General features: G+C 34.2%; 2 protein-coding genes across 3 annotated transcripts in view; one reads left to right on the top strand and one right to left on the bottom strand.

Moving 5' to 3' along the window:
- The window catches only part of LOC126971541 (cadherin-related tumor suppressor), a 362047-nt gene that overhangs the window by 86734 nt on the left and 248260 nt on the right, over positions 1 to 27053 (top strand). The gene's annotated exons all lie outside the window — the stretch shown is intronic.
- On the bottom strand, positions 570 to 24829 carry LOC126971645 (N66 matrix protein-like). Of its 2 annotated transcripts, none has more exons than XM_050818013.1 (11): positions 24671 to 24829; positions 20938 to 21062; positions 18543 to 18641; positions 15940 to 16023; positions 13727 to 13801; positions 13449 to 13556; positions 12698 to 12796; positions 12514 to 12624; positions 10060 to 10198; positions 9467 to 9593; positions 570 to 657 (listed from the first exon to the last, which is right to left on the bottom strand). In XM_050818013.1, the coding sequence occupies exons 2-11, from the start codon at positions 21022 to 21024 to the stop codon at positions 627 to 629; spliced, it is 960 nt and encodes a 319-aa protein (XP_050673970.1). In that variant the 5' UTR covers positions 21025 to 21062; positions 24671 to 24829; the 3' UTR covers positions 570 to 626. The 2 variants fall into 2 exon arrangements, with proteins under 2 accessions (XP_050673970.1, XP_050673969.1); XM_050818012.1 differs by lacking the exon at positions 24671 to 24829 and adding an exon at positions 21790 to 21907.

The following is a 27053-nucleotide window of genomic DNA, read 5'->3' on the forward strand; positions in this document are numbered from 1 at the left end:
TAAATCTAAAATCAGAAGGAATTTGAGATTATACTTGAAATTTAAGATACAACCTGACAAGCAAAATTATGAAATCAACGATATGGATATACATATTTCATATTTCATCGCCAGGGTTCTAGGGGTAAAATTAATTAATTAAGGTAAGGGGCAATTAAAAACAAATAAACATTGTTTAAGTCATACCTGAGATTAAACCAAAAATATGCAAAATGTTGACTATATGACGCTGACAAAATTAGGCTTAAAGATCATATATTCCCATAAAAAAAAACTGTCAAGTAAAAGTGTCAATACAATGATAATTCTGAAGTTTACCTAATGTCAAGCGGCCTTACAAATAATCGCGGGAAATGTTATACGTCCGAATAAACTAATCATAAGCAAAATGTCTTTTTGTAAACATTACGCATATTCTTGGTTTATTCTCAAGTATAACTTTATACGAAGTTTATTTAAAACGCCATTTGACTACAGCATTTGCATTTGTTTTCTGACAGTGCAATTTTTTGGATCTGGAGTAGGTAATAAAAGAATTTCGCTTCATTTATTAAATTTTAATTAATCAATCACATTAAATCTTTTATTAATTCCATTCAATTTAAAGTTTTCTGTTTACGTCTTCTTCATACGGTGTCTTTTTTAACAGCTGCAGCACTGTAACAAATAAAAAAAATATTTATACGTGAACATATAAATTTGCTTTATATTTTTATTAAATAAACAATTAATCAATGTATTGGTGTGGTTGTATAAACTCAGTTTGTGTTCCTGTAATTGATATTATTCTAAAAGTGAGAGTAGTAATCACGAATCTTATTTAAAATATAAAATACAACAATTATCAAGTAATTAAAATGGCAGAGTCCCAGGAACACTTAACTCTTACATCAATAAAAAAGTAATATCAAGACCCCTCATAATAACTTGACTTGTATTATACGTAAGTGTTTAGTTTATTTTTTATTAAATTAAATTTCATTGATTATTTCTATGTAAATATACTAAATTACACTTATTACATATAATATAGGTATGTGTAAAATTATTTTACTATATAAAAATTGCTGATAATTGAATAAGTTTCACTTTAATCGCACGTAACGCTCACATATTCTATATAATATAAGGTAGACGCTCAACACTCTTGACGAACAAAATATAATTTTCGTTCGTCACCATGAGATGTGAGATGTTCTCTTAGTAGTAAGCTGTCTGTCTGGCTTCTAAACTACTGATCATAATTTGAAACAAGAGGTGGCTTTGGAAGTATCTTGATAGTCCTTAGTTAAAAGTTGTTTTGTTTTTATTTATGCTGTAGAGTGTAGGGCAATGGTGTAGGTTATCGAATGAAACAGCTAAAGCATAGATAAAATACAGCCGCTAGCAAGCATGATGGTAAAAACTAATGACATATTTTTTCAGTAGATAAATTTTAGTTTTAAACTGAATTTTAAATCCGTGTTTCTTAAAAATTACTTAACCTGTTACCCTAATAAAGAAAGTTCATTAGTGTTTGAAATAGTCAAACGTCAAGGTTGAAGGCTCCGTACTCACGAATCCAGGACTAGTCGAGAGTGAGCTCGTGTAGCAACAAAATATTAAACAACATTGTGGTTTGGCTAAAATCCACATCGCACCACCCCATCGTGTCGGAAACTGTTTAAAATTTAAACACGCATTAATAGCAACTTGTTAATAAAATACAAATAGGCTTTACTCATTCATTTTATGTAAAATAATATTTATTTTATGTTTCTGTGATTATAAACAAACTATGCGTATTCCACTTTGTTAACCCAGTTACTAATTGCACAAACATTACATTAAACTAAGAATTATCCGTCTAGAAATATATAAATAAACAAAATATTCTGCAGTAAAAGTTACTTCAATATACGAAACATGTTCAATAAATAGTGAGTATGAGGTGAATATTAGAATGTCTTTTTTTTTTTACGTTGTCGGAACATGTTAAAAACGAGGAAAATTTAATTGCGTGTAGTTATTAAATATCTGTGCTTGAAAATTTCAGAACGAAACATATTAATTCCTCAAATAAATCTTTTTTTAGCCATGGCTGAAACGTGACTTCACCGTCTTCTTCTCGACCATGTAATAAATAACTACTGTCACTAGCTCCTATTACTAGCTCCTACCTGTTGTAAATAAACTGCGGAATGTAATTCGTGAGCAACCGCGAGACAAACTTACAAAAATTGTTAAGACGAAGAAGAAAAGTTATCAGCTATATTATAATCCTCAGTTTTTATTGAAAGCCATAGTATTTCCAAGTCCTCTTTTATGTTTTTCTAAAGGACCACGCCAACTTTGTATTCCCGAGGTCTTTTATAATGTCATTAATTCTTGTTACATGAACTTACCCAATCCTATTCATGATTCCATTTTTGTATGGCAGAAACTTTGATAGTTCAAAGAGATATCATTTTTTTATTAAGTATTTAAATGTCTCAGCAAAATAATTATGCTATGTGAAATGAGTTATTTTAATTTCATGTACTGAGTAGTTTCAAGAACTGAATCTGGAACAAGTGGTATCCCTTTACAGAACAAACAGGTTTATACTTTGTGAATGTGTTTCAATAGACGAATCATTATATATTACTTCACGATTCATCTTATTCATGGTTCATCATTATTTATGGTTATCCGTTAATAATTAAAATAAATAATATTACCAAGGACTTATTAATTTATTTTAAATTTAATAAGTCTTTATTTTCTATATAGTCTATATTTTTTATTATATGTTTGACCAAGGTAGCTTATATATAATTTGTAAACTATTTAATATATTACTTATTAAATAAAAGTATCAGTTACAATAGAACAGCTACAGTTATACTCCGTAAAATGTTAAATCAAATCACACAATGCTCCCGTTTATTACATCGGGAAGGTTAAACTCTGATTATGAAATTTAAATTTTCATGCGCAAAAATTAGGTCATAATATTTCCGCTTCACTGTTGAAGAGGAAATGCGTCTTTTAGCCGGACATCTTTAAGACTTCTTTTAAAAGGGAAAAATATCCTCGAACGAGGTTGGCGAGCTTATCTTATGACAAAAAATTACGCCAAGAAAAGTTCATCTCTCTTTAGCAATGCAAAGCAGCGAATAAACCCTGAGTTTGCTTTTTTTTTTGCTGTAGGTATACTGCGACTTGTTCGTGAATAGATTCGTAGTTTTAGAATTGAAATTGTACTGAATTGACTCATTCCTTTTTCACAGGAGCATAAAAGGCATTTATTTATTTGAACATAAGTTCATAATCACTTCATATAATAAATCTATCTGTCTGCTCGCGATAAACTCAAAAAGCACAATATCGATTTTATGCTGTTTTCACCATAGGATAGAACCACCACCAACGAAAACTTAACCTAAGCCACTTGGGATATTAATAAAATAATGTATCGTGGAAGGATGTATCTTATATAGGTACATACAGAAATGTACAAAATAGCACAATTTGTCTATCTCTTAAGGAAAACATATTGTATCTGTATTAATACTTTAAAAAATGGTTAATTAAAAAGCGGTTGATGGAAAGCTATTAACACAAATACGGTATTAATCCTTATCATTGCATTCCACATCATTTTCGCGTTTCTTGCAATAGACGGAAATATTATATTTTATGTGTACTTCTCAATTGTTATGCAGTCCGTACTTTAAAATATAGTGTTTTCAACCCATCTATTCGAAAGGACAACTTGGTTCGCCTTTGGGTGCCAAAGGTGGTTTTTTAGGACATACTCAATCATCAAAAATCAACAGTCAGTTCTAATAATGACATAAAACTGCACACATATTCGAAATTAATAGCGTATCTGAAGAGGATGTCTGATGGATTTAAACCTAAAAAAATCCAAAGTGGTCTCAGTTAAAAATGGAGACTTTCCTTAATGAGGCACCCGACTTTCTTGCCGTAAAAGTAAACGGCATAAAAGGCATTTATTTTCACAAAATTTATTCCTTTAGAATTTTGTATGATTTTATTTCTGATATACTTATACTTCTATCGCTTCGGAAACAAATGGCGCTCTGAGAGAGAGGAAGCGGCGCAAAAAACTCTCGCAGCATTCTGTGTTTGCGCTCTTTTTAATGAAATATACAATGTTGTGCTGAAATTGCTATTGCTATAAAAATATAATCTAAATCTAGTCCCAGGCTGTCGGATCACTTAGATATTCAGCTGTGGAGTAATGGAATTTACGACACAACCATTTTTTTATAAAACATTTTTATTTATAGATATTGCCTAAACAGTTGCTGGGTCTTTATCTTAAAATGCGTAGACTTTATTATTATTACTTTATCTTTAGTAGTTTTGCCCTAAAAGCTGTTTTGTATCTTATGAAGTCTAGTTAGTTTCAAGCAATCCCTTATTTCTAGTGTTATAATAATGAAAATCACAATTAAGAGCAAAAAGGTGACGATTTTTGTGAACCTATATTAATTTTTTTATAAATGTACTGACAATTAACAGTAATATTTATTCCTTAAATTTTTTCTTTAAGAGACTGTCGCTAACCAAGCTGATATATAGCACGAACAGCTCTCTTTTGCAGAGCAAACACTATATCAATGTCAGCAGCATGACCCCACAATAAAATACCGTACGTCATAATGCTGGGAAAATAATTGAAGTACACTAATCTAGCTTGCGGTCGCAACATTCGTGTACTCTCTAATCTTTCTAAGAGCGTATGCCACAGAGCTGAGTCTATCTGCTAGTTGGGCAATATGTGCTTCTTTCACTGAAGCTTTTTTATAACGTGATACCCAAGAAGACAGTGGTGTCCACAAGTTCCAATCTCTGGTCATTTATAAGTACGTTGGTTTGTACCTCCGCTGTGTTTGGTGTAATAAACCGTTAACACTTTATTTTTTACTGTTTACGTGCAGATTAATCGTCTCAAACCAACACACTATCTTTGAGAGTGCATTGTTTACCTCGTCATCAATATCTGCACGTCAATTCACTTTAAAAATAAGTGAAGTATCATCAGCAAACAATACAATCTCATGGCTATCTACCATAAACGGTAAATCGTTAATATAAATAAGAAACAAGAAAGAACCGAGAATAGAACCCTGCGGAACACCTATTCCCACAGCTATACCCGGAGACTGTTTGCCATTTACATCGACTATCTGAAGTCTGGCGCCTAAATATGAATTTAATAGATTTAGGGCTGTATTTTTTTCTCCATAATGCTGTAGTTTTAGGAGTAAAATTACGTGGTGGACGCAGTCAAATGTTTTAGACACATCACAAAAATTTCTTAAGGTTAACCTTAATTGACAGAAGGTTCAAGTAAGTTTATGTTGTTATCTCCACACACAATAATTCACTTGCTGGTTTTGCTAAATTTTGATAGTACCTTCTCCATCCTATGTTAGAATTGTTCATGTGATGCAGTGGGGGGAGGGGGGGGGGGGTATACACTTTCAATGATATATTGCCCTATATACATTTTAAACTGTTATTAATAATAATTAGGGAACTTCCAGCCCTACTTCAACAAAATGAACTGATTACTTTATGTTCCCTAATACTAAACTGGAGCTGAACTGAACTATAAACTGAACTATAATTATGAGCTTTATATTATGAGTATCCCTAGCAGTACTTAACAGTTACATTTGGTGACTGTTGCCTATTTTGTATGATATTGTAAGAGTTGACCTCCCTTGCCGAATAACATAACTTTATTTAAATTACTTGTAGAAAAAGCTTCCTTGTTATATTTTTACAATTTTCTCCAATACAAGCATGTTTATTAAATATCACTACAGAGGAAGTAAGTTACTATGTATATGGTGGATCAGTAAGTAACCATAGTGTTTTAAAATGCGCATTTTTTCGTAACCTAAACCTGTAATTCGATAGATACCTACTTGTCTTATTCACATTCGGTTTTGTTACAGGTGGCTTTAATTTTCGGATTACATGTGGCTTGAACAACATTGTATATTTAAGCTGGAAGAGTTTCTTGCGCCGCTTCCTCTCTCTCAGAGTGCCAGTTGTTTCCGAAGCGATAGAAGTATAAGTATATCAGAAATAACATGATACAGAATTGTAAAGGAATAAATTTTGGGAAAATAAATGCCTTTTATGCTAATAATGCTAATAGTAGTCGTGGCAATGAACTTTTAAGAATAACTGTTTATGATGTCGATAATCAGTCGGATGATTTACTGTAAGTAAAACTGACAGACCCAAAAACAAAAAATGACCGACCCTTCGTAATCCGAGAAGAATACAAAAGTATTGTACAGAAATACCTGGTCCTGCGTCCTGTTGATATGAAGATCGGTTCGGTTCAATCGGTTTTTCATCGGTTATCAAAATTTCAAGTGCTTCAAACAAGTTATGGGAAAAAATAAAATTTCTAGCATGCCACAACAAATCGCATTGAAGTTACCAGATAGCAAGCTGTATAGAGGACATTGTTTTAGTCGTAATTCTACTACCCTTCTGGCAGATTTTGGAGCGGACTTAACTGTTCTGTTGTATATAGAAGAATCCATTGAGAAATACATGTGAACGCATCGTGAAAAACATTAATTTGCAACTTTCAGGTAATCCATCCACGCCACTGTCGCCGCACCCATCTACATCGAAACCACGAGATTCTTTGACACCGTCACATTTGCTTACAAAATGAGCCAGGTTTGGACATTATTTCAAACACGCAGAATATAAAATATACAACAATCTCTATTCCTAATTCAACTGTAACCATAAATATAAATTTTCATAATTACGAAAATGTCTAAAATGTAAATATAAGTTTTTAGTTGTTTTATTATTAGATACTTTTTAATTTCAATTTAGTTGTTACTTTATATTTTATTAAATAATAATATTCAAATAAATATGAGGGGCCTTTTATTTCCTCATATTGGGTGATGAAAAGAAGAGTGTAGTTTCGGGTGCAAAATATATTTTTTGTTCAGGATCCTACTTTAGAATCCCTCAATTTTTTCAAAAAAAGTGCCCTCGCCGTAAATTATGCTCCCTTATGATAGAGGGCAAAGTGGAGGGCACCAGAGGGCGAGGAAGGTCGCCATCGCCCATGCGATAGACCTACCTACCTAATGCTACTATGGGCGGTCCATTGAACGAGTGTACCAGACTGTCCGCCAGTAGGGAAAAGTGGCAAATGCTCGTGAGAGGAATCACATCTGCCCCAAAAGAGGTCACTCCATGATGACCAGGACCGCTCTGCCAAGAGTGTAACAATAATACAACCTACCATTCCCATTGTTCAAATAGAATTTGAACTGAAAATAGGTATAAAAATAACGTCTTATAGATTCACAGTCATAATAATTAATACTTGCTCATTCAAATAGATTTATACGTTTACTACAGATACTTATTGATTCGAAGTATCACTTCTTACGTGTGTACACACTACACACCCTTTTTTATTCACTGGAACAAATACAAAAAAAAAACATCGAAATCGGTCCAGCCGCTTCGGAGGAGTTCGCTAGCATACACAAAAAGAGAAGAAAGTTAACGAAAAAGATATTTTTTTTACGACCGTTTTAGGCAAGAGGATGAAAAAATTTTTAATATATATTTTTTTGGTATCAACCAAATATAATTCTATTTTGAATGATTGAAGCCTTTATTTGTTTGAAACATTTTGAAGGTTACTTTTAGGAACTCAGCTTAGATTTCCATACAACAAGGAAAAGGTCGGGCACAACGCACGCTACTTTCGACTTTATCAAATTTTAATGAGTGTAACGATCAGTTACTGGCTTTTAATTGTTAGCATTAGCAGCGCTATAGTTAACTGCACTCGGTTAACCACTCACACTATTAACGGTTAATGTAGTATCACATTATAGTTACATTTAATAAAAATAATTGTTTCGCTCACAAAATAATGACTGTGAATAACAAATTAAAACTGAGCAGTGTACGTTGTAGGTATTTAATGAGAACAGCTGTCACGCCCGAGCGTGTGTATGTAATGCTCGTTCTAGTATAGTCTGCTCGGGTTGTTAGACGTTATTCCCGACGTTATCAGTCAGAGATAATTTTACCAGAATAATCTATACACAATTTTATTATTTATTTAAAGAAATGCCTATAAATAATATATTAAAGAAATAGTAGTTGACGGACGTGCTTTTTAGAAATAGTCAGTCACGCCGATAAATGTAAATAAAGGATATCAAAAAACACTTAGAAGACTCAATCTAGCAAGAACAGTAGGTATTGATCAAATTATTCCACAAATAATCACTTTCAAATACAAATGTTGTAAAACTACCTTCGAGGGATGACTGAATGAACAACAAAGTCCTGGAAGGACGGGATGATGATGACGGGTCCAAAATGAAGGTAAATGAACAACTAACTGTTGAGTCTATATGGGAAATGCCCTGATTTAAATCCAGCACAAACCTGGTTTTGCCTATCGAATGAACAAAATGTACAGAGCATACACAAATGATTCTAAATAATATATTCTGCAAGCTTTTATTATTTCCTGATCGCGGGGACAGCACCAATGTAACTGAAGTAGTAAGTGATCACCTGTACAATCCGAGTAGTTACACATCCGATATCCAATATTGTTCAGCAAGTGCACCAAGTTGATGGTGAGTCAAGTTTCAAACTTTACCTCACATCTACAGAACAGATTTACTGTTTCACTTGAACTTATCTATCCAAATGTTTTAGGTTTTCTTTAGTGTTAATTCCGCCAATATTCGACTTCAAACAATTTGACACATGCTGCGCCTCTACACGAGGCATCCTCAGGAGATATTGACTCGCCAAACTCTGCCACGAGACAGTCTCTGAGTCTCCAAGAAGACGAATATTGTTGGAATTAACACTCAAGAAAACTCACAACATTTGGATAATTATGGATTTCTACAAAGTAACGCCTACTTCAATAAATTTTCTGAACTTATCTATTTTTGTAATATAAAATTTTTCCTTTTCATTTATTTCCATTGTTTGTTTTATTGAGCGTCAGATTCAATTACCACTGGAAACATCGGATTGTTTTAAATGAAATGTCAAGTGGTAAGTAAATATTTTAGTTAGTCATTATAAATATTATTATAAAACTGTCGCATAATTATACCAAAACTTTTAGCAAATCAGTTAATATTCTGCGTAAAGTCCGTTGATACGACTCAATTACCTCGTATTTGTATATCATCGTGTTTAAGTGAGATGACTAATCAATGGATGTGGCAGAGATGCATGTTTTAACGCATTAGACTACTAACTTACTAGTGAAATTTAAGGCCCATAACTATATTACCCATACTAACTATGGCAGTAAACCCGGCGTCAAAGGTTGTTGACGAAACATATTATTTCAATCCTGCTACACCTTTCCATTTGATAATAATGTATTAAATAAATTCATAAATCAGAACTGTTAGAATATACAGACCTCTTAGGATTCGGTAAACTTTTCTTGTCGCTATTATTTGACTGCTTTGCCTCTGTTTTTCCAGTCGAATTACTCACTAATGGGGCTCTGTTTTCATCTAAATAATAAGAAGGCTGTTGTGGATGGCCTGTACAAAACAAAAAAAGACCTTTTAGAGTTTACATGATTCAATTATTAAAACTTTCTTAAGACATTATAAACTTCGTTTGTCTTAACCGGCTGTACTCATTGATGTTCGGAGTTGGTACCGACTAGTTTCAAACTCAGTTTGAGACGGGACCTCCGAATGATTCGAGTAAAGCCGTTTTAGACAAATAAAGGATTCATGATATTGACCGATGCTCAGGTCAATATAAGTCAATATAAGACAAATACCGATTATGTTACAAAACCTGACTAAAACCACTAACTAGAGTATAGACATTCGTTACGTTTGTAATTATACATAAAACTATATTACGTTTAAAAATAATAGGTAATATAAATATTAAATATATTTGAAGAATTATGCCGGACGCTTAATTTAGTTAATAAGTTTAGTAATTTTACAAAGGACAACATAAACACTTGACCGGCAATATCTTCCTTCATACCTGCATATTCCTGTGGATTGTAAGCGTCCTGATTACCACCTCGTCCTACATTAACAGGACCTTGTCGAACGTTTCCCGGGACTAACGGACGTCGACCGGGGCCGTTTATTCCTCGTGGATTATTTCCAAAGCCTTGGTTCTGTAATATACTTAATGGTGAATATATTGCCCAATTCTTATTGTATTTGTGGAATATTTTTTCTCGAATAACTTGGTACTATTTTAATTTACTAGAGATTAAAATGAAATTTCATTATGTATTAGTAATATCATACATATATGGATACAACTTTTTTGGAATGGGTAGATTTTGATTTTTCAATATGAAACAAAAAAATTCAACAAAAATATTTTAAATTTCACGAAACAACAATTCGATACCTGAATTTCGTTTACTTCTTTGAAGTTTATTTACTTCTTCGACCGCATTCACCGCCTCTTCAGGGCTGGTGTATTGTACACCTCTTAGCATAATAAAAAGAAAACAAAAGGTACAAGGTTCAGACTGTGTGATAGATGCATTATCAGTTAATATATTGGAATGTGAGAACGCGTTGTCGTCATGAAGGACGAATTAGCTGTGATTTTTCGCATTTTTTTTCAAAAACTCTGGACAAGCACGTATTAACATACCAATCTACAGTAACTGTCACAGTATTACTGCACTTTAATGTCTCAATTTGCCGGAATAAGAAGCAACTATTTCCTTACAAATGTTCTCCATTCGACTTTCCATTCCATTTTTTTTTTATGATAATAAGGGACGAGACGAGCAGGACGTTAAGCTGATGGTAATTGATACGCCATGCCCAATTACAATGCAGTGCCGCTCAGGATTCTCAAAAAACCCAAAAATTCTGAGCGGCACTACAATTGCGCTCGTCACCTTGAGACATAAGATGTTAAGCCTCATTTGCCCAGTAATTTCACTAGCTACGGCGCCCTTCAGACCGAAACACAGTAATGCTTACACATTACTGCTTACGTACTGCGTACCCATAATCTAGCCGGCTTCCTGTGCAAAGTAGCCTCCCACTGGTATAATGACATTCCATTCGAATTTTTGGAGGCAAATCATCAGAGGTAAAGCTACTATGTATTCCGCCGATTGGCTTTCAGGTTTAAATCAATATAATTGATTCATATTTCGTCACTGATAACAATATTAGTATCGTGTTTGATCCTATGCATCTGTGTGTATAAGTTTCAATAAATGCTTTGCTATATATATTTTTTCTATGAATGCCGCATTTATCACGGGGAGTGTTCCGAAGAGCTGTTTAACCTGATTCCTGCCGCCGAATTCCACCTTCGCACGACACGCCACAAGTTAGGATATCATCCCCACCATCTGGATGTGTGGCGGTCCTCCAGGAGCGGTTTTCAAGGAGCTTTCTTTCACGTACAAAGCTGTGGGATGAACTTCTTTGTGTGGTGTTTCCGGGACTATACGACATGGGTACCTTCAAAAAAAGCGCGTACACCTTCCTTAAAGGCCGGCAACGCTCCTGTGATTCCTCTGGTGTTGCAAGAGATTGTAGGCGGCGGTGATCACTTAAGAACAGGGGACCCGGACGCTCGTTTGTCCTCCTATTCCATAAAAAAAATGCTCGTCAGTCAGCGATGGTCCGTGTTCCAGTCAAACATGTTCAACCAATGATGGCGTCCGTTATATTTTTGATATCATTTAACAGCACTTTGAAGTACACGCATTAAACTACACGCAGTCGATTCTGGTCATCAATTAAATCATGTGGATCCATTCAAAGTAAAGATTCCACCCAATGTGTAGTTGCATGTAGCAACATTTATTGCAGTTGGCTCATACCACCATATAGAGAAAGAAATTGCTGACATGTAAATAATTATGAGTGTCAATCTGTAGTCGTATGGTACCACAGTCACCGGCGACCTTCACGAAGATCGTCTCAGAGTTGATCACGTCTACGTCTGAATTCACTGAACCAGAAATACACAATATGATACAATACGAGATGGAGCTTCATTATCAAATGCCAATCAAAGTCTCTTTCAACTGTCTCGTTGACTGCAGCCACAGCGACATTTATTTAAAAGATATGGCGCTAATATTTTCCCGAGCTAAATTCACCGTACTGCACTGTGGTAGTGCCGCCACACAAGTCACGATATCACAGTGTATAAACAAAATTACACGAACTAAAATGTAATCTACTTTCGGAATGATCCATTTTATATACCGTAAACGCTTTATAAAGAAATATATTAGAAAATCCACGTAATAGGTACTTTAAATAAATAAAATAATGAATAGCATCATTATTTTGAAAACACACAAACAAAATCTTTTATCAAAGTACTGAAGTTTAGGTAGGTAGCATACTACGGGGACCGATCTTGTTCACCCTTCTAAGGGATAAAACTTGAAAATAACGCGGACAGCAAATTAATTAAGTATCAAAATAGATGGTTCACCTGGTAACCATTCGTAGGGTACGATTGTGCATCCCCTGGGTAATTGATTCCGGAATTTAAATTGCCGTTGTTCCACGGTTTGCCAGCGTTCCCGTAGGGTGGGTTGAGTTTCTGTAAGTGAAATTTAAACATTGTATATAATGTGTTTTGTTTACTATTAATAGCAAAGTTTCTTGGTTATTACCTGAATTTTCTCATCGGGATATCCTTGAGCAGGATAATTCATATTAGGATTTCTCCCATCGCCATTCCAGTTATTTTGTGGGTACTGAGTGTTCCCAGCCTAAAAGATAAATAAACATCACTTTTAGTAGTTTTATGAACTTTAATATGATATTTTTATGTTTGTTATTAATTATTACTCTATTATCAGTATCGGTACTGTGACCACACTTTACCTGAAAACGGCCCCGGGCAAACCCCTATTTGAACCTGTACTTGATAAACGACAGCGCTCACCCAGTACGATCTGGTCAACCTCTCACACATCTGTTCAATTTCTTCCCAGTTGAATGTTTTCTTGAAGATATTTTAGTTCATCCCATGAGCCTCAAAGAGGATATTTGAAGCGAATTAATTAATGAGGTTCTGAACTATTATGTAAGTATGAATGATACATTTGTACAGAAATATAGATGAGATTATACGACGATTTGGAATTATTTTCTCATCTCTTTAAAACTAATGTGAGTTTTACAAAATATTATTTTGAGGAGAGCTCCACATATATGGAATATGCTTTTTGGAGTGAAACCTTCATTAGGTTCGCCAGATTGAATGCAACTGAGCCGTCCCGCTATAGCCTAGCGTGCTACGGCTCCTTCGAATAGTTGGCTGCAATCGACTAGGGGGCGTGATCAGTCGGAGAACCAGAGATACGTTACAAATATTATAACTTTATAAATATTCTCAAAATGTTCTAATAAATTGAATACCTGAATTCCGTTTTGTGGATAGTTCACTCCTGCGGGATATTGTGTGTTTGGTCGTCTGTTGCTGTTCCAATTATTATTATTGTAACCTGGGTAGTTCCCTCCCGAACCCTGCAATATTAATATGAAGCCATTATCCATTAATGTTTTTCCAAAAAAAAACATAGGAATTTCAATGTTTTATATATTTTATCTATCACATTAGCTCAAGTTCTAAATCTGAATATAATCTAGGTATACATTATTCTTTACGGTAATTGTGTTGTATGAAATGTTATAACCTGAGCAGGGTAGTCAGCCCCGGCTGCCGGTGGTCTGTTCCAACCCCTTCCTGTATCCGTTAGTGGATGATTACCCTAAAACGAGGCAAATTATTAAGTATATTCTGCAATGCCATACATAACAAAGTTTAAGTAAAAAAATGTATTTTTAACAATTATATACCGAACCAGGCTTAGAGCATCGACGATACGTGGATTGCTTGTTTTATCTTTACCGACTACATTTCAGTGATAGAGCTCGAGGCGTCAATCTCCATTTCATCGTCCGACCACCAGACGTCAGTACTCGCAAAACATAAATTTCCCTTGTGCTGTTTTGTTCCACTTAATCTACTCTTAGGCACTCATATTCAAACGGCATAGTCCCAGACTTATGGAAGTCAGTCCTTGTCCATCAGATCCAATAAAAGGAGACAGTTCGGATCTGGCTAACTAAAGGCCTATTCAATTTATACAAATGATTTAAGTTTTCTTTAGTGTTAATTAATAATAATTATGGATTTCCGCAAAGTAACGTCTAATTCAATAAATTTCCTATTCAATTTGTTATTTTGAAAGTGATAACCCTTACTTCTAGGATTTATTATCCAAATTAAATTTGTAACGAAAATTTATGAACGATGCGCTACTCGAACGGTTGGCTCAGTAGTTGGTAAGAGCGCTCAGACGGAACCCAAAGGCGCGGGTTCAAGTCCCGTGTCGTTCATAAATTTTGGTTACTGATTTAATTTGTATAAATGCCTATTGTTAATATCTCCCTGATTTCCAAAATTACGGAAGGTAGCTCTTGATATACCTAGAGGGTCACCAGTTGATCAATGAACGACAGTACGGCTTTCGTCATGGTTGGTCAACGGATTATCTTATGGTATACCTAACATATAGATTGGTGGCGGCTATTGAAAGCAAGGGAGACGGCCTGGCAGTTTTAATCACGGAATGTGATATTAATTAATAAAAGTTATGTGCATCTTTTATTATTTGCAGTCTAGAGTTCCATTTAACTTGATTCTTTTTGCCTTTAATGCAGGGCTGTGATATTTGGATGAACCAATCTATGGATTAACACACTGTTTCCTTAGGATGTTTGCCCTTTGTTTCTAGAGATTTAAAGCGATTCAGTCGTTGAGTGATGATCGTACTAGTATCTTTGTTTCTTCTAAGCCTGATCATAATATGTAGACCATATTGAAAGAATCATCAGAATCAGTTGACCGAGTCGAAAGCTCTAAGGTAACAAACATCAAAAAATACCGTCGTATTAAGAACCTCCTCCTTTTTTGAAGTCGGTTTAAAAAGGTGGTTACCTTCACAACCAAATCTTTAGCATCTTTTGTCAACAATAGGAATGGAATTGTGAAATGTCAATATCCGACATAAATAACAATATAAACGTTCGTTTCAAACAAAGTTAAATGCATAAAATATATTATTTTCGAATTATGTATAAACAAAAATTGATTGATAATACCTAAAAATTTATAATAAACTAAACTATAGTTATTTTAAAGTAAAATATACAATTATAATAATTATTACTTACAAATTATAATTGAACAAAACGTGAAAGAGTACCTAATATGATTACGGACACTCGTAGGAAGTAGGACTGACAACAATGTTGTGAAACACTGAAAACTAAAAACGTTTGGTAGTTCGATATTGGTTCATAGTTTATTCTATGACGCTTGGTTTAATATAAGAACCCGGCATTAGTACGTAATACTGTATGATAAAGAGTATTGTTGTCACTGGGTGGATACACGTAATCATAGATTACGAATTGACAGGCTTTCTAGAATTACAACCTAAAAGGACAAAAAATATCAATAATGGAAATGGAGAATTAATCCAGTGGCTTCTCAATCCCAATGCCTCTGACGTAATCCTATTTGGAATTCCATTAAAAAAGGCTACGATATTTGATTACTTAATGTTTATGTGATGCCCATATTGAAAGGGATTTTATTAAAATCACAATGTCTTTCATTTTTTTTAAAAGTCATCACTAAAGCAAGCAGTAGAATATTGAATATTATGTACACATGCGATGAGCTACACGAGTCTACCATAACATGCCCAAAGTAGTACTAGTAGGTACTACTTGGTGAGATCTGATTATTTTTTCAAAAGGTGGCAGATTTTGAAGTTCAAAGATTGGTTTCAGAACCCTTTTTTGAATAAAAATATTTGAATTTGAACGTGTTTCTTACCTGTAACTGGCCATTTTGATTGTTTAAATTTCCAAGTTGATTCCAACCACTGCCCGGCCTTGCCGCTACACCATTATTTATACCCTTACAATAAAAAATATCGAAATAATAGTTAGATAATCTAATAAAAGTTAGTCTCATAAAGACCGAGATTAAGGTTTTTTTAGGAGATCGTAAAAAGTTTGCTGCTAATTGACACAAAATAGTGTAAGAGATGAAACTTCATGCAAAGAAAGAGATTCATCGCATGGAGAATAAGAGCGAGAAAATGATGTGATAGACGCCGGTTGTGAAAACTCGGTAATACGCGGTGTCCTGGAGATATCACGCCCCCAAAAATAACCATGTAAAGGTAAATTTAAAAAAAAAATAGAAGCATTTCCAAGATACATGAAATATATTTGTTAGTTTAATAGTATGAGATACATTATAATCACCTAATTATTAAATCTTGAGTACAAATTTTAAATACAATTCACTAAAGGCTTGTTCAGACTAGGGAGTTTTTTCGAGTAGATAACAATTCGCTACGACCCAAGTGTAAATGATAGCACGCAGCCCTGCGGGAGACCAGCGTTTATGAGTTTTAAGTCGGAGCATACACCGTTGATGCTCCGATCAGCTACTGAGCATGAAAATTTCATTATAAATGCTTTCGAAGGCCTTCGCTATGTCCAGACTCACCGCCAACGACCTTTTGACTCAACCGCTTGTACCCATTTATGAATGAAACATACAAGAAGATCACCAGTTGAGCAACGCGGCATATACATCTTACAGCGAAAAACAAATCTACCTCCTCGTGTAGAATGCAAAAATACAGCTACCCGCGGTGGCAACCTTAGAAGCGGAGCGGTGTTAAGCTCGTGAACGACACGTTGCTTTGGATCAGGCAGTGGTAAGATGACCGCAATGGAGGGTCAACGGAGACTAAGTGGTTGTCTGGATATGAGGTCAACAGGCGGTCCAACTGTGAAGTTGTACTATCTTCCACGTCTGGTATTTGTGTCGCCGCAGTAAGTATAAGTTGTGTCAGACCATATTGTAAAACGTAGTCGTGAACAGATCTGCCCGCAATGAGTCCTTTTTGGGGTGATTTATATTCTGCTTTTACAACATGATCCCAGAAAATGTACAAACCAAATGTGTTACGAAATTTGAAAGACTTGTTAAATAACGTTTACCTTTATGGGGTAAAGTTAAGGGTTATTATAATTGGAAATGGAGCGACCACCTTCAATAAATAAATATTTTATTTTAAAAAGCCTTCTGGATTTCAGATATATTTTATCAAATGAGTGGTAAATTTCAATGTAACTGCTTAAATATCGTACATTGAATAATAATATTTTATCATCAAATTTGAATACTTATTTTATCATTAAAAATCAAAAAATCCAATGTTGTACTATTTTTAAATTTACATTGTACTAGCTGTTAGGTACGTGAAAAAATTTGCATCTTGATATCTCGCACCATCGATGTTGTATTTAAATCCAAAGTAGCCACCATGACAAAACAGCAATTCTATGCTTAAACCCCTTTTATGTTATCAAATTAAAATTCAAATACTTTTATTCACGATAGAATATGACGTCACTAATTGAAAGTCAAAAACTACCACCCATTCGAAAAAGTATGTCTCAAACCTGAGAAGAACGGGCGCAACAAACTCAGCGGGCTTCTTTTTACACGCTTTTATTAGCTGTCACCTGTCACCTGTCACCTGTAGGTACCTACGAATGTTTTGTAACCGACTATTTGCGCACGATTTTGACCGACTTTAAACGGCCAGAATTCGTTCAAACTTCGACTGGATAATACATTAATTTGATGAAATTATTCTATTTTTCAATTTGCAAATTAAGAGTTTTGTAAATTAATAAAATTTTCATCTATAGTTGATAAGGAAGGAATTTATGTTAAGTAAAATTTCAACCATTATCTTTAATAGATTTATCTAATATTAGGAAATTTTCAAACACCAAAAAGGAAAGGAATTTTTTTAATTCAACAATGCAAATATTAGATGCTTTAAAAAAACAAATATAACACGCTTTTATAAAAAAAAAAACAAACTAAAAAGTAGGAATTAAATAGTAGTTAAACAACAAAAAACTTGTTTTTGAGTTTTCTCGCTTCTATAGAAAACAAAAGAAAAAAAAATAGATAATTGTTTTCATTAAATTTAAAATGACAGTTTCTAGCAAATTCACTTATGTGCCTATGTACCTACATATATAACATTATCTTCTAATTAATTCACACTTTTACTTAAATAAGTTTGTATTAAAATTGAACTATAAATAAATACATAATATATAGGTATATTTTTTATAAAAATATGGGACGAGACGTGCAAATACAATGCATTGCCGCTCAGGATTCTTGAAAAACCCAAAAATTCTGAGCGGCACTACAATTGTGCTCGTCACCTTGCGATATAAGATGTTAAGTCTCATTTACCAAGTAATTTCACTAGTTACAGCTACAGTTTGCACATAACTGCTTCACGGCAGAAGTAGGCGCCATATTAAATAAAAAAATAAAACCACAAAAGCTAAAAAGAGGGAAGAAAAGCAGACAATTATAAGAAAATTTACCTGAACACCGTTGCCAGGGTAATATTGCGAATTGCCCGGATTATTCGACCCTGAATTGTCGTTTCCATTATTCCAAATACTTCCACCGGGATTGTTCAACTGTAAGTAGAAATTACAAAACACAATTTCAGTTTAAATATACAACTGTGTGAAACCTTAAAATATCTTTAAGACACAAGATAATTTAATTATTTACAATTGTTCTTTTGATAAAAAATAATTAACAAAAGCAACCGACTTCAAAAACACTATTCCAAAACAATAGATATAATGTGCACTAACAAGTATGAAAATAATTGCGTATTTTTATACAATCTAATTAATTAAATAATATTGTTTTTGAAGTCGGTTGTTTTTTGTTAAGTTTTTATTTTTATTTTATGATTTTTAATGAATTTGTAGTACACTAACTAACAATTTGTCTAAATATGTGTAGATATACTAAATTTTTCAATGCAGAAATGAACGTAAGTGCTTTGCAATTTGATAACAGACAGAAATTCTGCCACAGATCCCACCGTTACTGTAAGTCGTTGAGGAGTGCCATTGATCATCATATTCGACTACGACAATTACTTGACTGGTATTTTAATTGGTACATGACTTAAATATCCGGATAGCATAAAAAAGATTCGGCTGAGTATCGTTAATTTGCTCCTAAGAATTGAAGAGTACCGTTACTTTGTCATGGATTCCGTAATCAAAACCTAACCAAACTCTCACCAAGCTATCTTTAAAGTATAAAAAATCCTTTCCTATAAAAAAAAATATCATCAAAATCGGTTGGCGCAATATTGAGTTATTCGTAAATTTATCATCCACTTTGCTATACGTAAGTATAGCAAATTTAAGACTTATGATTTTCACATGGATGCCACTGTCAGATCTGGACCAAATTACAATGGGACCGACCACACGGGAAGCACCAACTTTCAAATAAAAATAGAATTATCAAAATCGGTTCACCCAGTCGAAAGTTTTGAGGTAACAAACATAAAAAAAAGAACATACCGACGAATTGAGAACCTCCTCCTTTTTTGAAGTCGGTTAAAAAGCGGACATAGGCGAGAATAACTCACGCTTGCGCTAATGTGAGATGTTCAAGTATGTCACCAACTAATAATATCCTATTATTACTAACATACCGACATGGTCAATTATTTTTACGTGACTGACAACTGATTAGTCCGGAACATCATAGAGACACACAAAAATGGTATGTACCACGTAAGCATTTAGTAAAACGTCCTCCTGTCCTAAAGCACAGACAGTAAGTGCATGGTGATATTTAGATATGTAAACTATCGTATTTGGGACAAGCAATGTACTAGGTAATTTGATGAGATAGTCGCGGAAAAATTGATGGCAAACCGCTAGTTGCAGAAAGCATTCTTAAAGTTAATGTTTCATAAAAATATATAATACCGTCACTTTCATTTTCATTTTGACAGTCAAAGATAGCATATAATATAATGAAACATTAACTTACAGGATACTTTCTGCAACTAACGGTTAGTGTCACAAGTCTTGACTAATCACGAAGATAACATAAAAAGATAAAACTTCCCGATATTAATAAAGGATGGTGAAATTAAATGTAAAAATAAAACCGCACTCCAGATGCAATGAGATTTACATTCTGTTTTAAGAATTATATTATTGTGGTAATATAACCACAACATCAAAATTCACTTTTAATTATTAAATAATTTTAAATACAAGACGTTTGCTGCTACAGTGTAGGTTTGAAACATAGGTGAGTTTATTAAACAGGGAGGTTTCACAACATATTTGTCAAATAATATTGTTGAGAGACGATACAATAGTGTTTGTGAATTACAGCTAGAGGATAGTGCTGCAGAAGAGATCAACTATAGCTATTTATATTTCAGGTTCTAAAGAGTCATTAAGAGCAAAATTTAAAGAAATAAACATCTTTACTGTGGCTTCTCAATATATTCTTGATAATGTTGTGTATGTAATCATAATGTTGACAATAGGAACAATATAAACTTGTTAAGGCTAAGTTGAATTAGAAAGTATTTTGTGAGACAACATGATCCCAGAAAATGTTTAAAACAATAAGTATATTATGTATTACGAAATTCAAAAGAACTGTTATGTGGTCAAAATTAATATTACATTCATGACTTCCTTAATGATGTGATATCATAACAGTATATAAGGGTACCTACGATTGGGAATGGAGTGACCGAATGAATTTGAATTGAATTGAAAATTTTTAAGTCTGTATGTTTTTGAAATAGTTCCTTCCTGGCTCACATAAAAATTGGTCGTGTAAGATTCAAGCATCAGCGAGTTCAAAGAAAAGAACGAACAAGAACCAACCAGCATAATAATATAATAGTATAAAAACATTGAAAATATAAAATACCTGGCTATTAGCTGGAGGAGTATGTGGATAACTTGATGAAGAGGTTCCTGTGCCTTTTTGTAAGCTGGGAAATAGGTTGTTCATCATGTTATCGAAGTCAAATAAGCCCTGGCCGTTTGTTGGGACTGAAAAATAAATAATTACACTAGAAAATAAGCAAATACATGTATATATATTAGAGTTTCGTAGTAGAACAAAAGTCACTGACATAACTCAAATGATTGCAAAACGGAAGTGGCAGAGGGCAGGGCACATAGCTCGACAGACAGACGGGTAGTGAAGAGCTCGAATGGTGACCACGTACCGGAAGACGCAGTGTTGGTAGGCCGCCGATCTGGTCAAGATCGCCGCAATACGTTGGATGAGGGCAGCAAAGGACCGATCGTCGTGTAAACCTTTGTCGAGCAGTGGATGTCTTCCGGCTGATGAGGATATTGTTTCTTTTGAAATAGCCTGTGTGTCACGCGATGGTAGGTAAGTAATCCGCAACCCGTACGCGCCCGCACTGTCCATGACCCCAGAGTATTTATTACAATATTGTTTTTTCTACAATCTTAAAACAGCACGAGGAATAATATTCTTAAAGGTTTTTGTTTTATGACGCCAAAGAAGGATAACCTAGGACCTTTATCAAGAATTAACACGATTTTGAACTTATTCCCTAGCCTAGATATTGCTATAGATTTGTAGAGATTAATGAAGATACTAAGCTAACAAATCCTCTAAGCTGTCATGGCGTCTTTTTGTTAAAATGAAATACTTAATTAAACGTACCTTATTATTTTATTTGAATCAAATTATTTATTTATGTGATTACAGACAGTAACGTAATTATTAATAATAAATGCTTACCTATAAGAACTACTAAACACAGAAGCCAGATTTTGGGAGCCATTTTTCACAAATCAGCTAAGCGCACTGACAACAGCTATATGTATGAACAATGGAAGCAATTTATTTGTTATTGAAGGTAGCGCTAAAAATACAATTACACTGCCACAAAGACTTGCCAGTTTCTACCAAATTAACTTGAACTCACAATTCGGTGATTTAGACATCCCATTATATTTAATGTCTGTCCGTCGTAATGTTACAAATAATTAACTATTAACAATGATATGGTACAGTTAATCATCATTCTTTAATGACCGAATTTACCAATTACGCATCTTGATGCGACTATGAACCTTTTAATGACAATTTAATTAAATTTCAGAAAAATCCGTGTGTGGTTAAACCAAGACAAGAAGAATTAATATTATATTATTTTTAACTTGGTATATTAAATTGGCTAGTACTATAATATGTACCATGTAATATGTCATATGTACCCATATTATAAAATCTTTTACTCTAAGTAACTGCTTTCAATTTCATTAATGATTCCTCTGGTGATGCAGGAGAGGGATAAGCAACGACCGACATAATAAAGCTAGACCTGACCTAGCAAATACTAGTGTCTACATTCAAATTAAACCTTTATTGTTAGTATGTAAGATAAAAGATATTTTATAATGACAAAAATAAAAATCCACTTCGACATACCTACTGAACTGGTCTTTGATCTATAATAAGTGTATAGTTTTTTAAGTCAATATTCTTTAATTGCAAACCTACATATGCAGATACTAATTTATGCGATGGAAGACCACGAGTTATCTATTCCATTTTATCCTTCAAAATGGAGGAACTATTAGAAAGGTAGCAAGGTACATACTAGCTTGAACACAACCATAACGCGAGCTAGACTTTCATTTTCTTTCATTTCGTCCTCGTAGGCATTATATTAACAATAACAAAACTCTTTTGCGGTCGGCTCTTGGTCTAAGCTATAAGTAAACGAAACACAACCATGAAACCTAGTAACTATAAATAGGTAGTTACCTAGCATGAATAGTAGTTTTATAATAGAAATAACAACTTTAAAGTAGACTTTATCTTTCAGCGTCTTGAGTAAGGCGTAATAATTTAAATTTGGATCGCAATTTAACATGTTTATTTTAACATGTAACCTTTAAAATGTTTTGTCTTTTTTATGTTTCTCCGTTTTAAAAATGTCGGTTGGATCGGTGGAATAGGTGACTACTTATAATATTAACGCTAGTTGACCATCAAAGCTCGCGCATGTGCCTGTGGAGTTGCCGCTGCGTATACTTACGTTTATTTATCGATACTTACCTACACGGAAGTGAGACAGGCCTGCCGTAGTTTCTTAAGGCCTAACAAATCAAAGAATACATCAAGAATATATTTTGATTGTGTTCAAGATTCAACGCTGGTCAGGAAGCTATGTCACTATGGCATAAAAGAAACTGTGCTCGATCTTCTGACTTCATATCTAAACAATAGAATTCAGAAGGTCGACGTGAATGGCAGGAGATCTCCTAGGACTCCTCTCAGTACGGGGGTACCACAAGGGTCTATTCTCTAACCGTTCCTCTTCCTTATCTAAATAAATGATGTTCCTGATCTTATAGAGAAAAAACGTAAGTAATATTGTTTGCGGACGACACTTCACTGATTTTAAAGTGAAAAGAAACCAAGCTATTTATGACGAAGTGAACGATATTCTATCTGACATCGTGTACTGGTTTAGCGCTAATAACCTATTGTTAAATAGCAAGAAAACTAAATATATTAAAGTTACCGTAACAAATGTCAAAAATGTAGATGCAAGTGTTTTGTTAAACGGAGAGGTGATAAAGCCGGTGGATCTGCTATATTTCTTGGTATTACTCTAGATTCCAAATTACAATGGAGATCCCCCATATTGAAGGATTGACGAACAGACTTACGGCCGTTTTCAAAAACGCATCTCTTATTTTAATGACAAGATCTTACCTATCCATAGTAATGTCCAATATAGTTATAGTCCAATGCTTTATTTTGATAGGTTAGTGAAATGTAAGTAAGCGTAAAAGGATAGATTTGTCTACCTCTAGTAAGTTTAACTAACGATAGATAGGTTATTGAAAACTGCCGTTAGTAGTGCAGCATACGCGGTTAAAAAGATTAGGCAATTAACTAACATGGATACGACGCGACTAGTATACTTTAGTTATTTCCATAGTATTATGTCCTATGGTATATTGCTGTGGGGCAACGCTGCCGATATTAATACAATATTTGTGCTGCAGAAGTGGGTTATTCGCGCTATTTATAACCTAGGTCCTAAAGAATCATTGAGAGCAAAATTCAAAGAAATTAACATCTTGACTGTTGCTTCTCAATATATTCTTGATAATGTACTGTATGTTCATAGGCACATAAGTGAATTTGCCAGAAACTGTCATAACCATAATGTTAACACCAGGAACAGACATAAACTTATGTCTACTACTCGGCTAAGTCGAGTAAGTAAGTCTTTTGTGGGGCGATGCATATGCTTTTACAACAATATCCCAGAAAATGTTCAAAACAAAAGTATTACGTTATTTAAAAAAATTGTTAAAAAACTTTTGTGTGGTAAAGGTTACTATAACATAAATTACTTTCTTAATGATACTCCAGATTGGGAATGGAGCGGCCGCCCTCAGGCTATTAAATTAAAGTTTAATTGTACAATATTACTTTATAAACATATTCGATGAAAAAATAATTCCCATTTGCCCATTCTTCTCAGGTCTGAGGCATTCGTTTTGGAATGGGTTGTAGTTTTTGACTTTCAATAAGTGATGCCACATCCTATTTTGAATAAAAATATTTGATTATTTATTAATACGGCCTTACTCACGTTTTTGTCGGTGTCGGTACCGACTAGTTTCGGACCATTCGGAAGTCCTTCATCAGGGTGAGTGGGTTGGGCTCTGCCACCAACTTGGAAACCAGTGTTACAAAACGCGTCTCGAAATAAGACCCATAATGACACAACATATGTCCCCGTGGACAACCAATAGTGACACAGCGTCAGTGATACCGTGCTGGTCATCACCGGCGCACCCCACGCTCCCCGCACCCCCTGCCCTGTCCAGTCGCGCACTACGAGCCCAAGTCCGCAGTAAGAGGTGGGACGTTAGCGCGAACCCGATAAATAATTTAATAATTACTCACGAAACTTTCAATAATTTAAAAATATTGGAATTTCAAAAATTTGAATTTGAATACGAACTGTTGACTATATCGCTGACAACACTGTCAATACAATGATAATTTTGAAGTTTTCCGAATGTCAGGCAGGTTTTTGGTAATAATATCTTATGATTATTATCATAATCATCAACCAATTGAGCTTAAAGATTACACCGTTTGCGAAGTGCGCTTTTTCCTCAGTGAATAACTCTGGGGGTTAGTCAGATGGTTTGTAATGAATGTTTTTGGAAATATTGACGATGGTCCGACGAGGGATCCCAAATTGCTTCTCTGCTTCGTACGACGTAATAACTTTATTTTGCACATGAAAAGTGCAACATTTCGTTGGAGTAATCCGCATAACTACAAGCTCCAGGTTTTCTTCTGCTCCGTTTGTTATTACTAATTTTTTCATTTAACTACAATTAATAGAATAATATGGGTTATCTACTTGTATATAATACCTACAACAAAAAACAACCCCCTAAGGGTTTTGCGGAAGTGTATACCAATTTGTTTTAAATTAATAAGCGAAACTTCATACGCAAGATGGATATCGATTGAAAAACAAACCATTTTTTTCCTTCCTAGCAGAATCAAATTCTAATAACACAAAATGTTAGTTAAGGCAATTAAACAACGGATGGAACTAAATAGTGTTGTGAAGTTAGCAAATTATGTCAATTTTACTTATAGGGGACGAGCTTTTTGCTATCTTCACAGTCGCTAAACTTTAACAGAGTGGTCGTGGTCGTAAATTGGCAATTTGTCATCTACCATATTTTCAATCTAGGATATTTAAGATGCTATGATTATGATCGTTGGACAAGCCTTTGTACATCAGTGAGAAAATACCGACTCAATTAAATCTTAGTAAAATATATTATTAATGAAATTCGACTTGTGACAACCCTAGACCCATACAAAGTTGTCTCACTCAAGTTTCCAAAGCACTGCACAAAAACAAAAAGATTGTAGGATAAAAACAGTATCTTCTTACCGAAGGATGTAATTCCTTCACGAAAACACCGTTCCTATAGCTAAAAATATTAAAAGTTACAGGATGCAAAAAAGATCCGTCCACTTCCGCCGGTCTTTGTCACACAACTGAAGGAGTAATAATATAATAGAGTTATAACTATTAGTTACTACCGAATGGTAGAAAACGAGGAAAAAGTAAGCAGACGCGACATATCGTAATTGAAACGAAATGGGCAAATTTGCACCTTTATAATGGCATCTTGTGTTTTAGCGGTAATTTGCTTCGCTTGTACACAAGTGGATACAGCCGACTGAGGACAAACCGTGCTTTACCTTTCCGGATCGGCGCGCTCCGGATCTCGCTGTACACTGTAGATCGGCAAGCTTCCGGCATTTTCGCGGCATTTTCCCCGTGTGTATTATTTTACGTGTAGGTATAAAATGCTTATAACTAGGGTGATTTGAGTGACTGTCACTGAAAGCTATTGAAACAAGCTATAAGACCATGTATAAATTATTCATATTGTCTTTCCTTTTTATTTCACACAGACTTTTCATTCGAAAAAAAGTGTAAAAATAGGTATATTTTAAAATAAATATTGTTATTATTGTTAATTACTTGTTTTATTTATTTCCTTTTATGTTTTTGTAATGAATAGTATATGTTAATTATAAAATAAAGCTTAAATCTCCACAAAGAACGATCTTCGTGTAAAGTCTTGATAACGACCGCTAGCTGCGCCGGCCGGGAACAAGTGGACACATAAGTGCTTTGTCCGTAAAGCTATGACGTCGAATATTGGTGGCCTTGAATTGTAACGGATCGAAATGTGTTTGGGAATTCACTCGTTCATAACTGCGTAGGCAAATAAACCATCTTGTACACCTAATAAGGGTGAAAACTGGATGAGGTAAAAGAGTGCCCCGCGGCACAGCCGCTCTCATTGTTTTTTGAATTACCAGTGCCCGCGGGCACGTCCGATACGGAAAGGTTTATTGAAAATCGTGCCGATACGCTTAGCGAAGTTCATTTTAATGTTGAACGTAACACCTCTATATTTATATAG

This window comes from Leptidea sinapis, chromosome 24 (genome assembly GCF_905404315.1).
Source record: "Leptidea sinapis chromosome 24, ilLepSina1.1, whole genome shotgun sequence".
NCBI classification, from domain to species: domain Eukaryota; kingdom Metazoa; phylum Arthropoda; class Insecta; order Lepidoptera; family Pieridae; genus Leptidea; species Leptidea sinapis.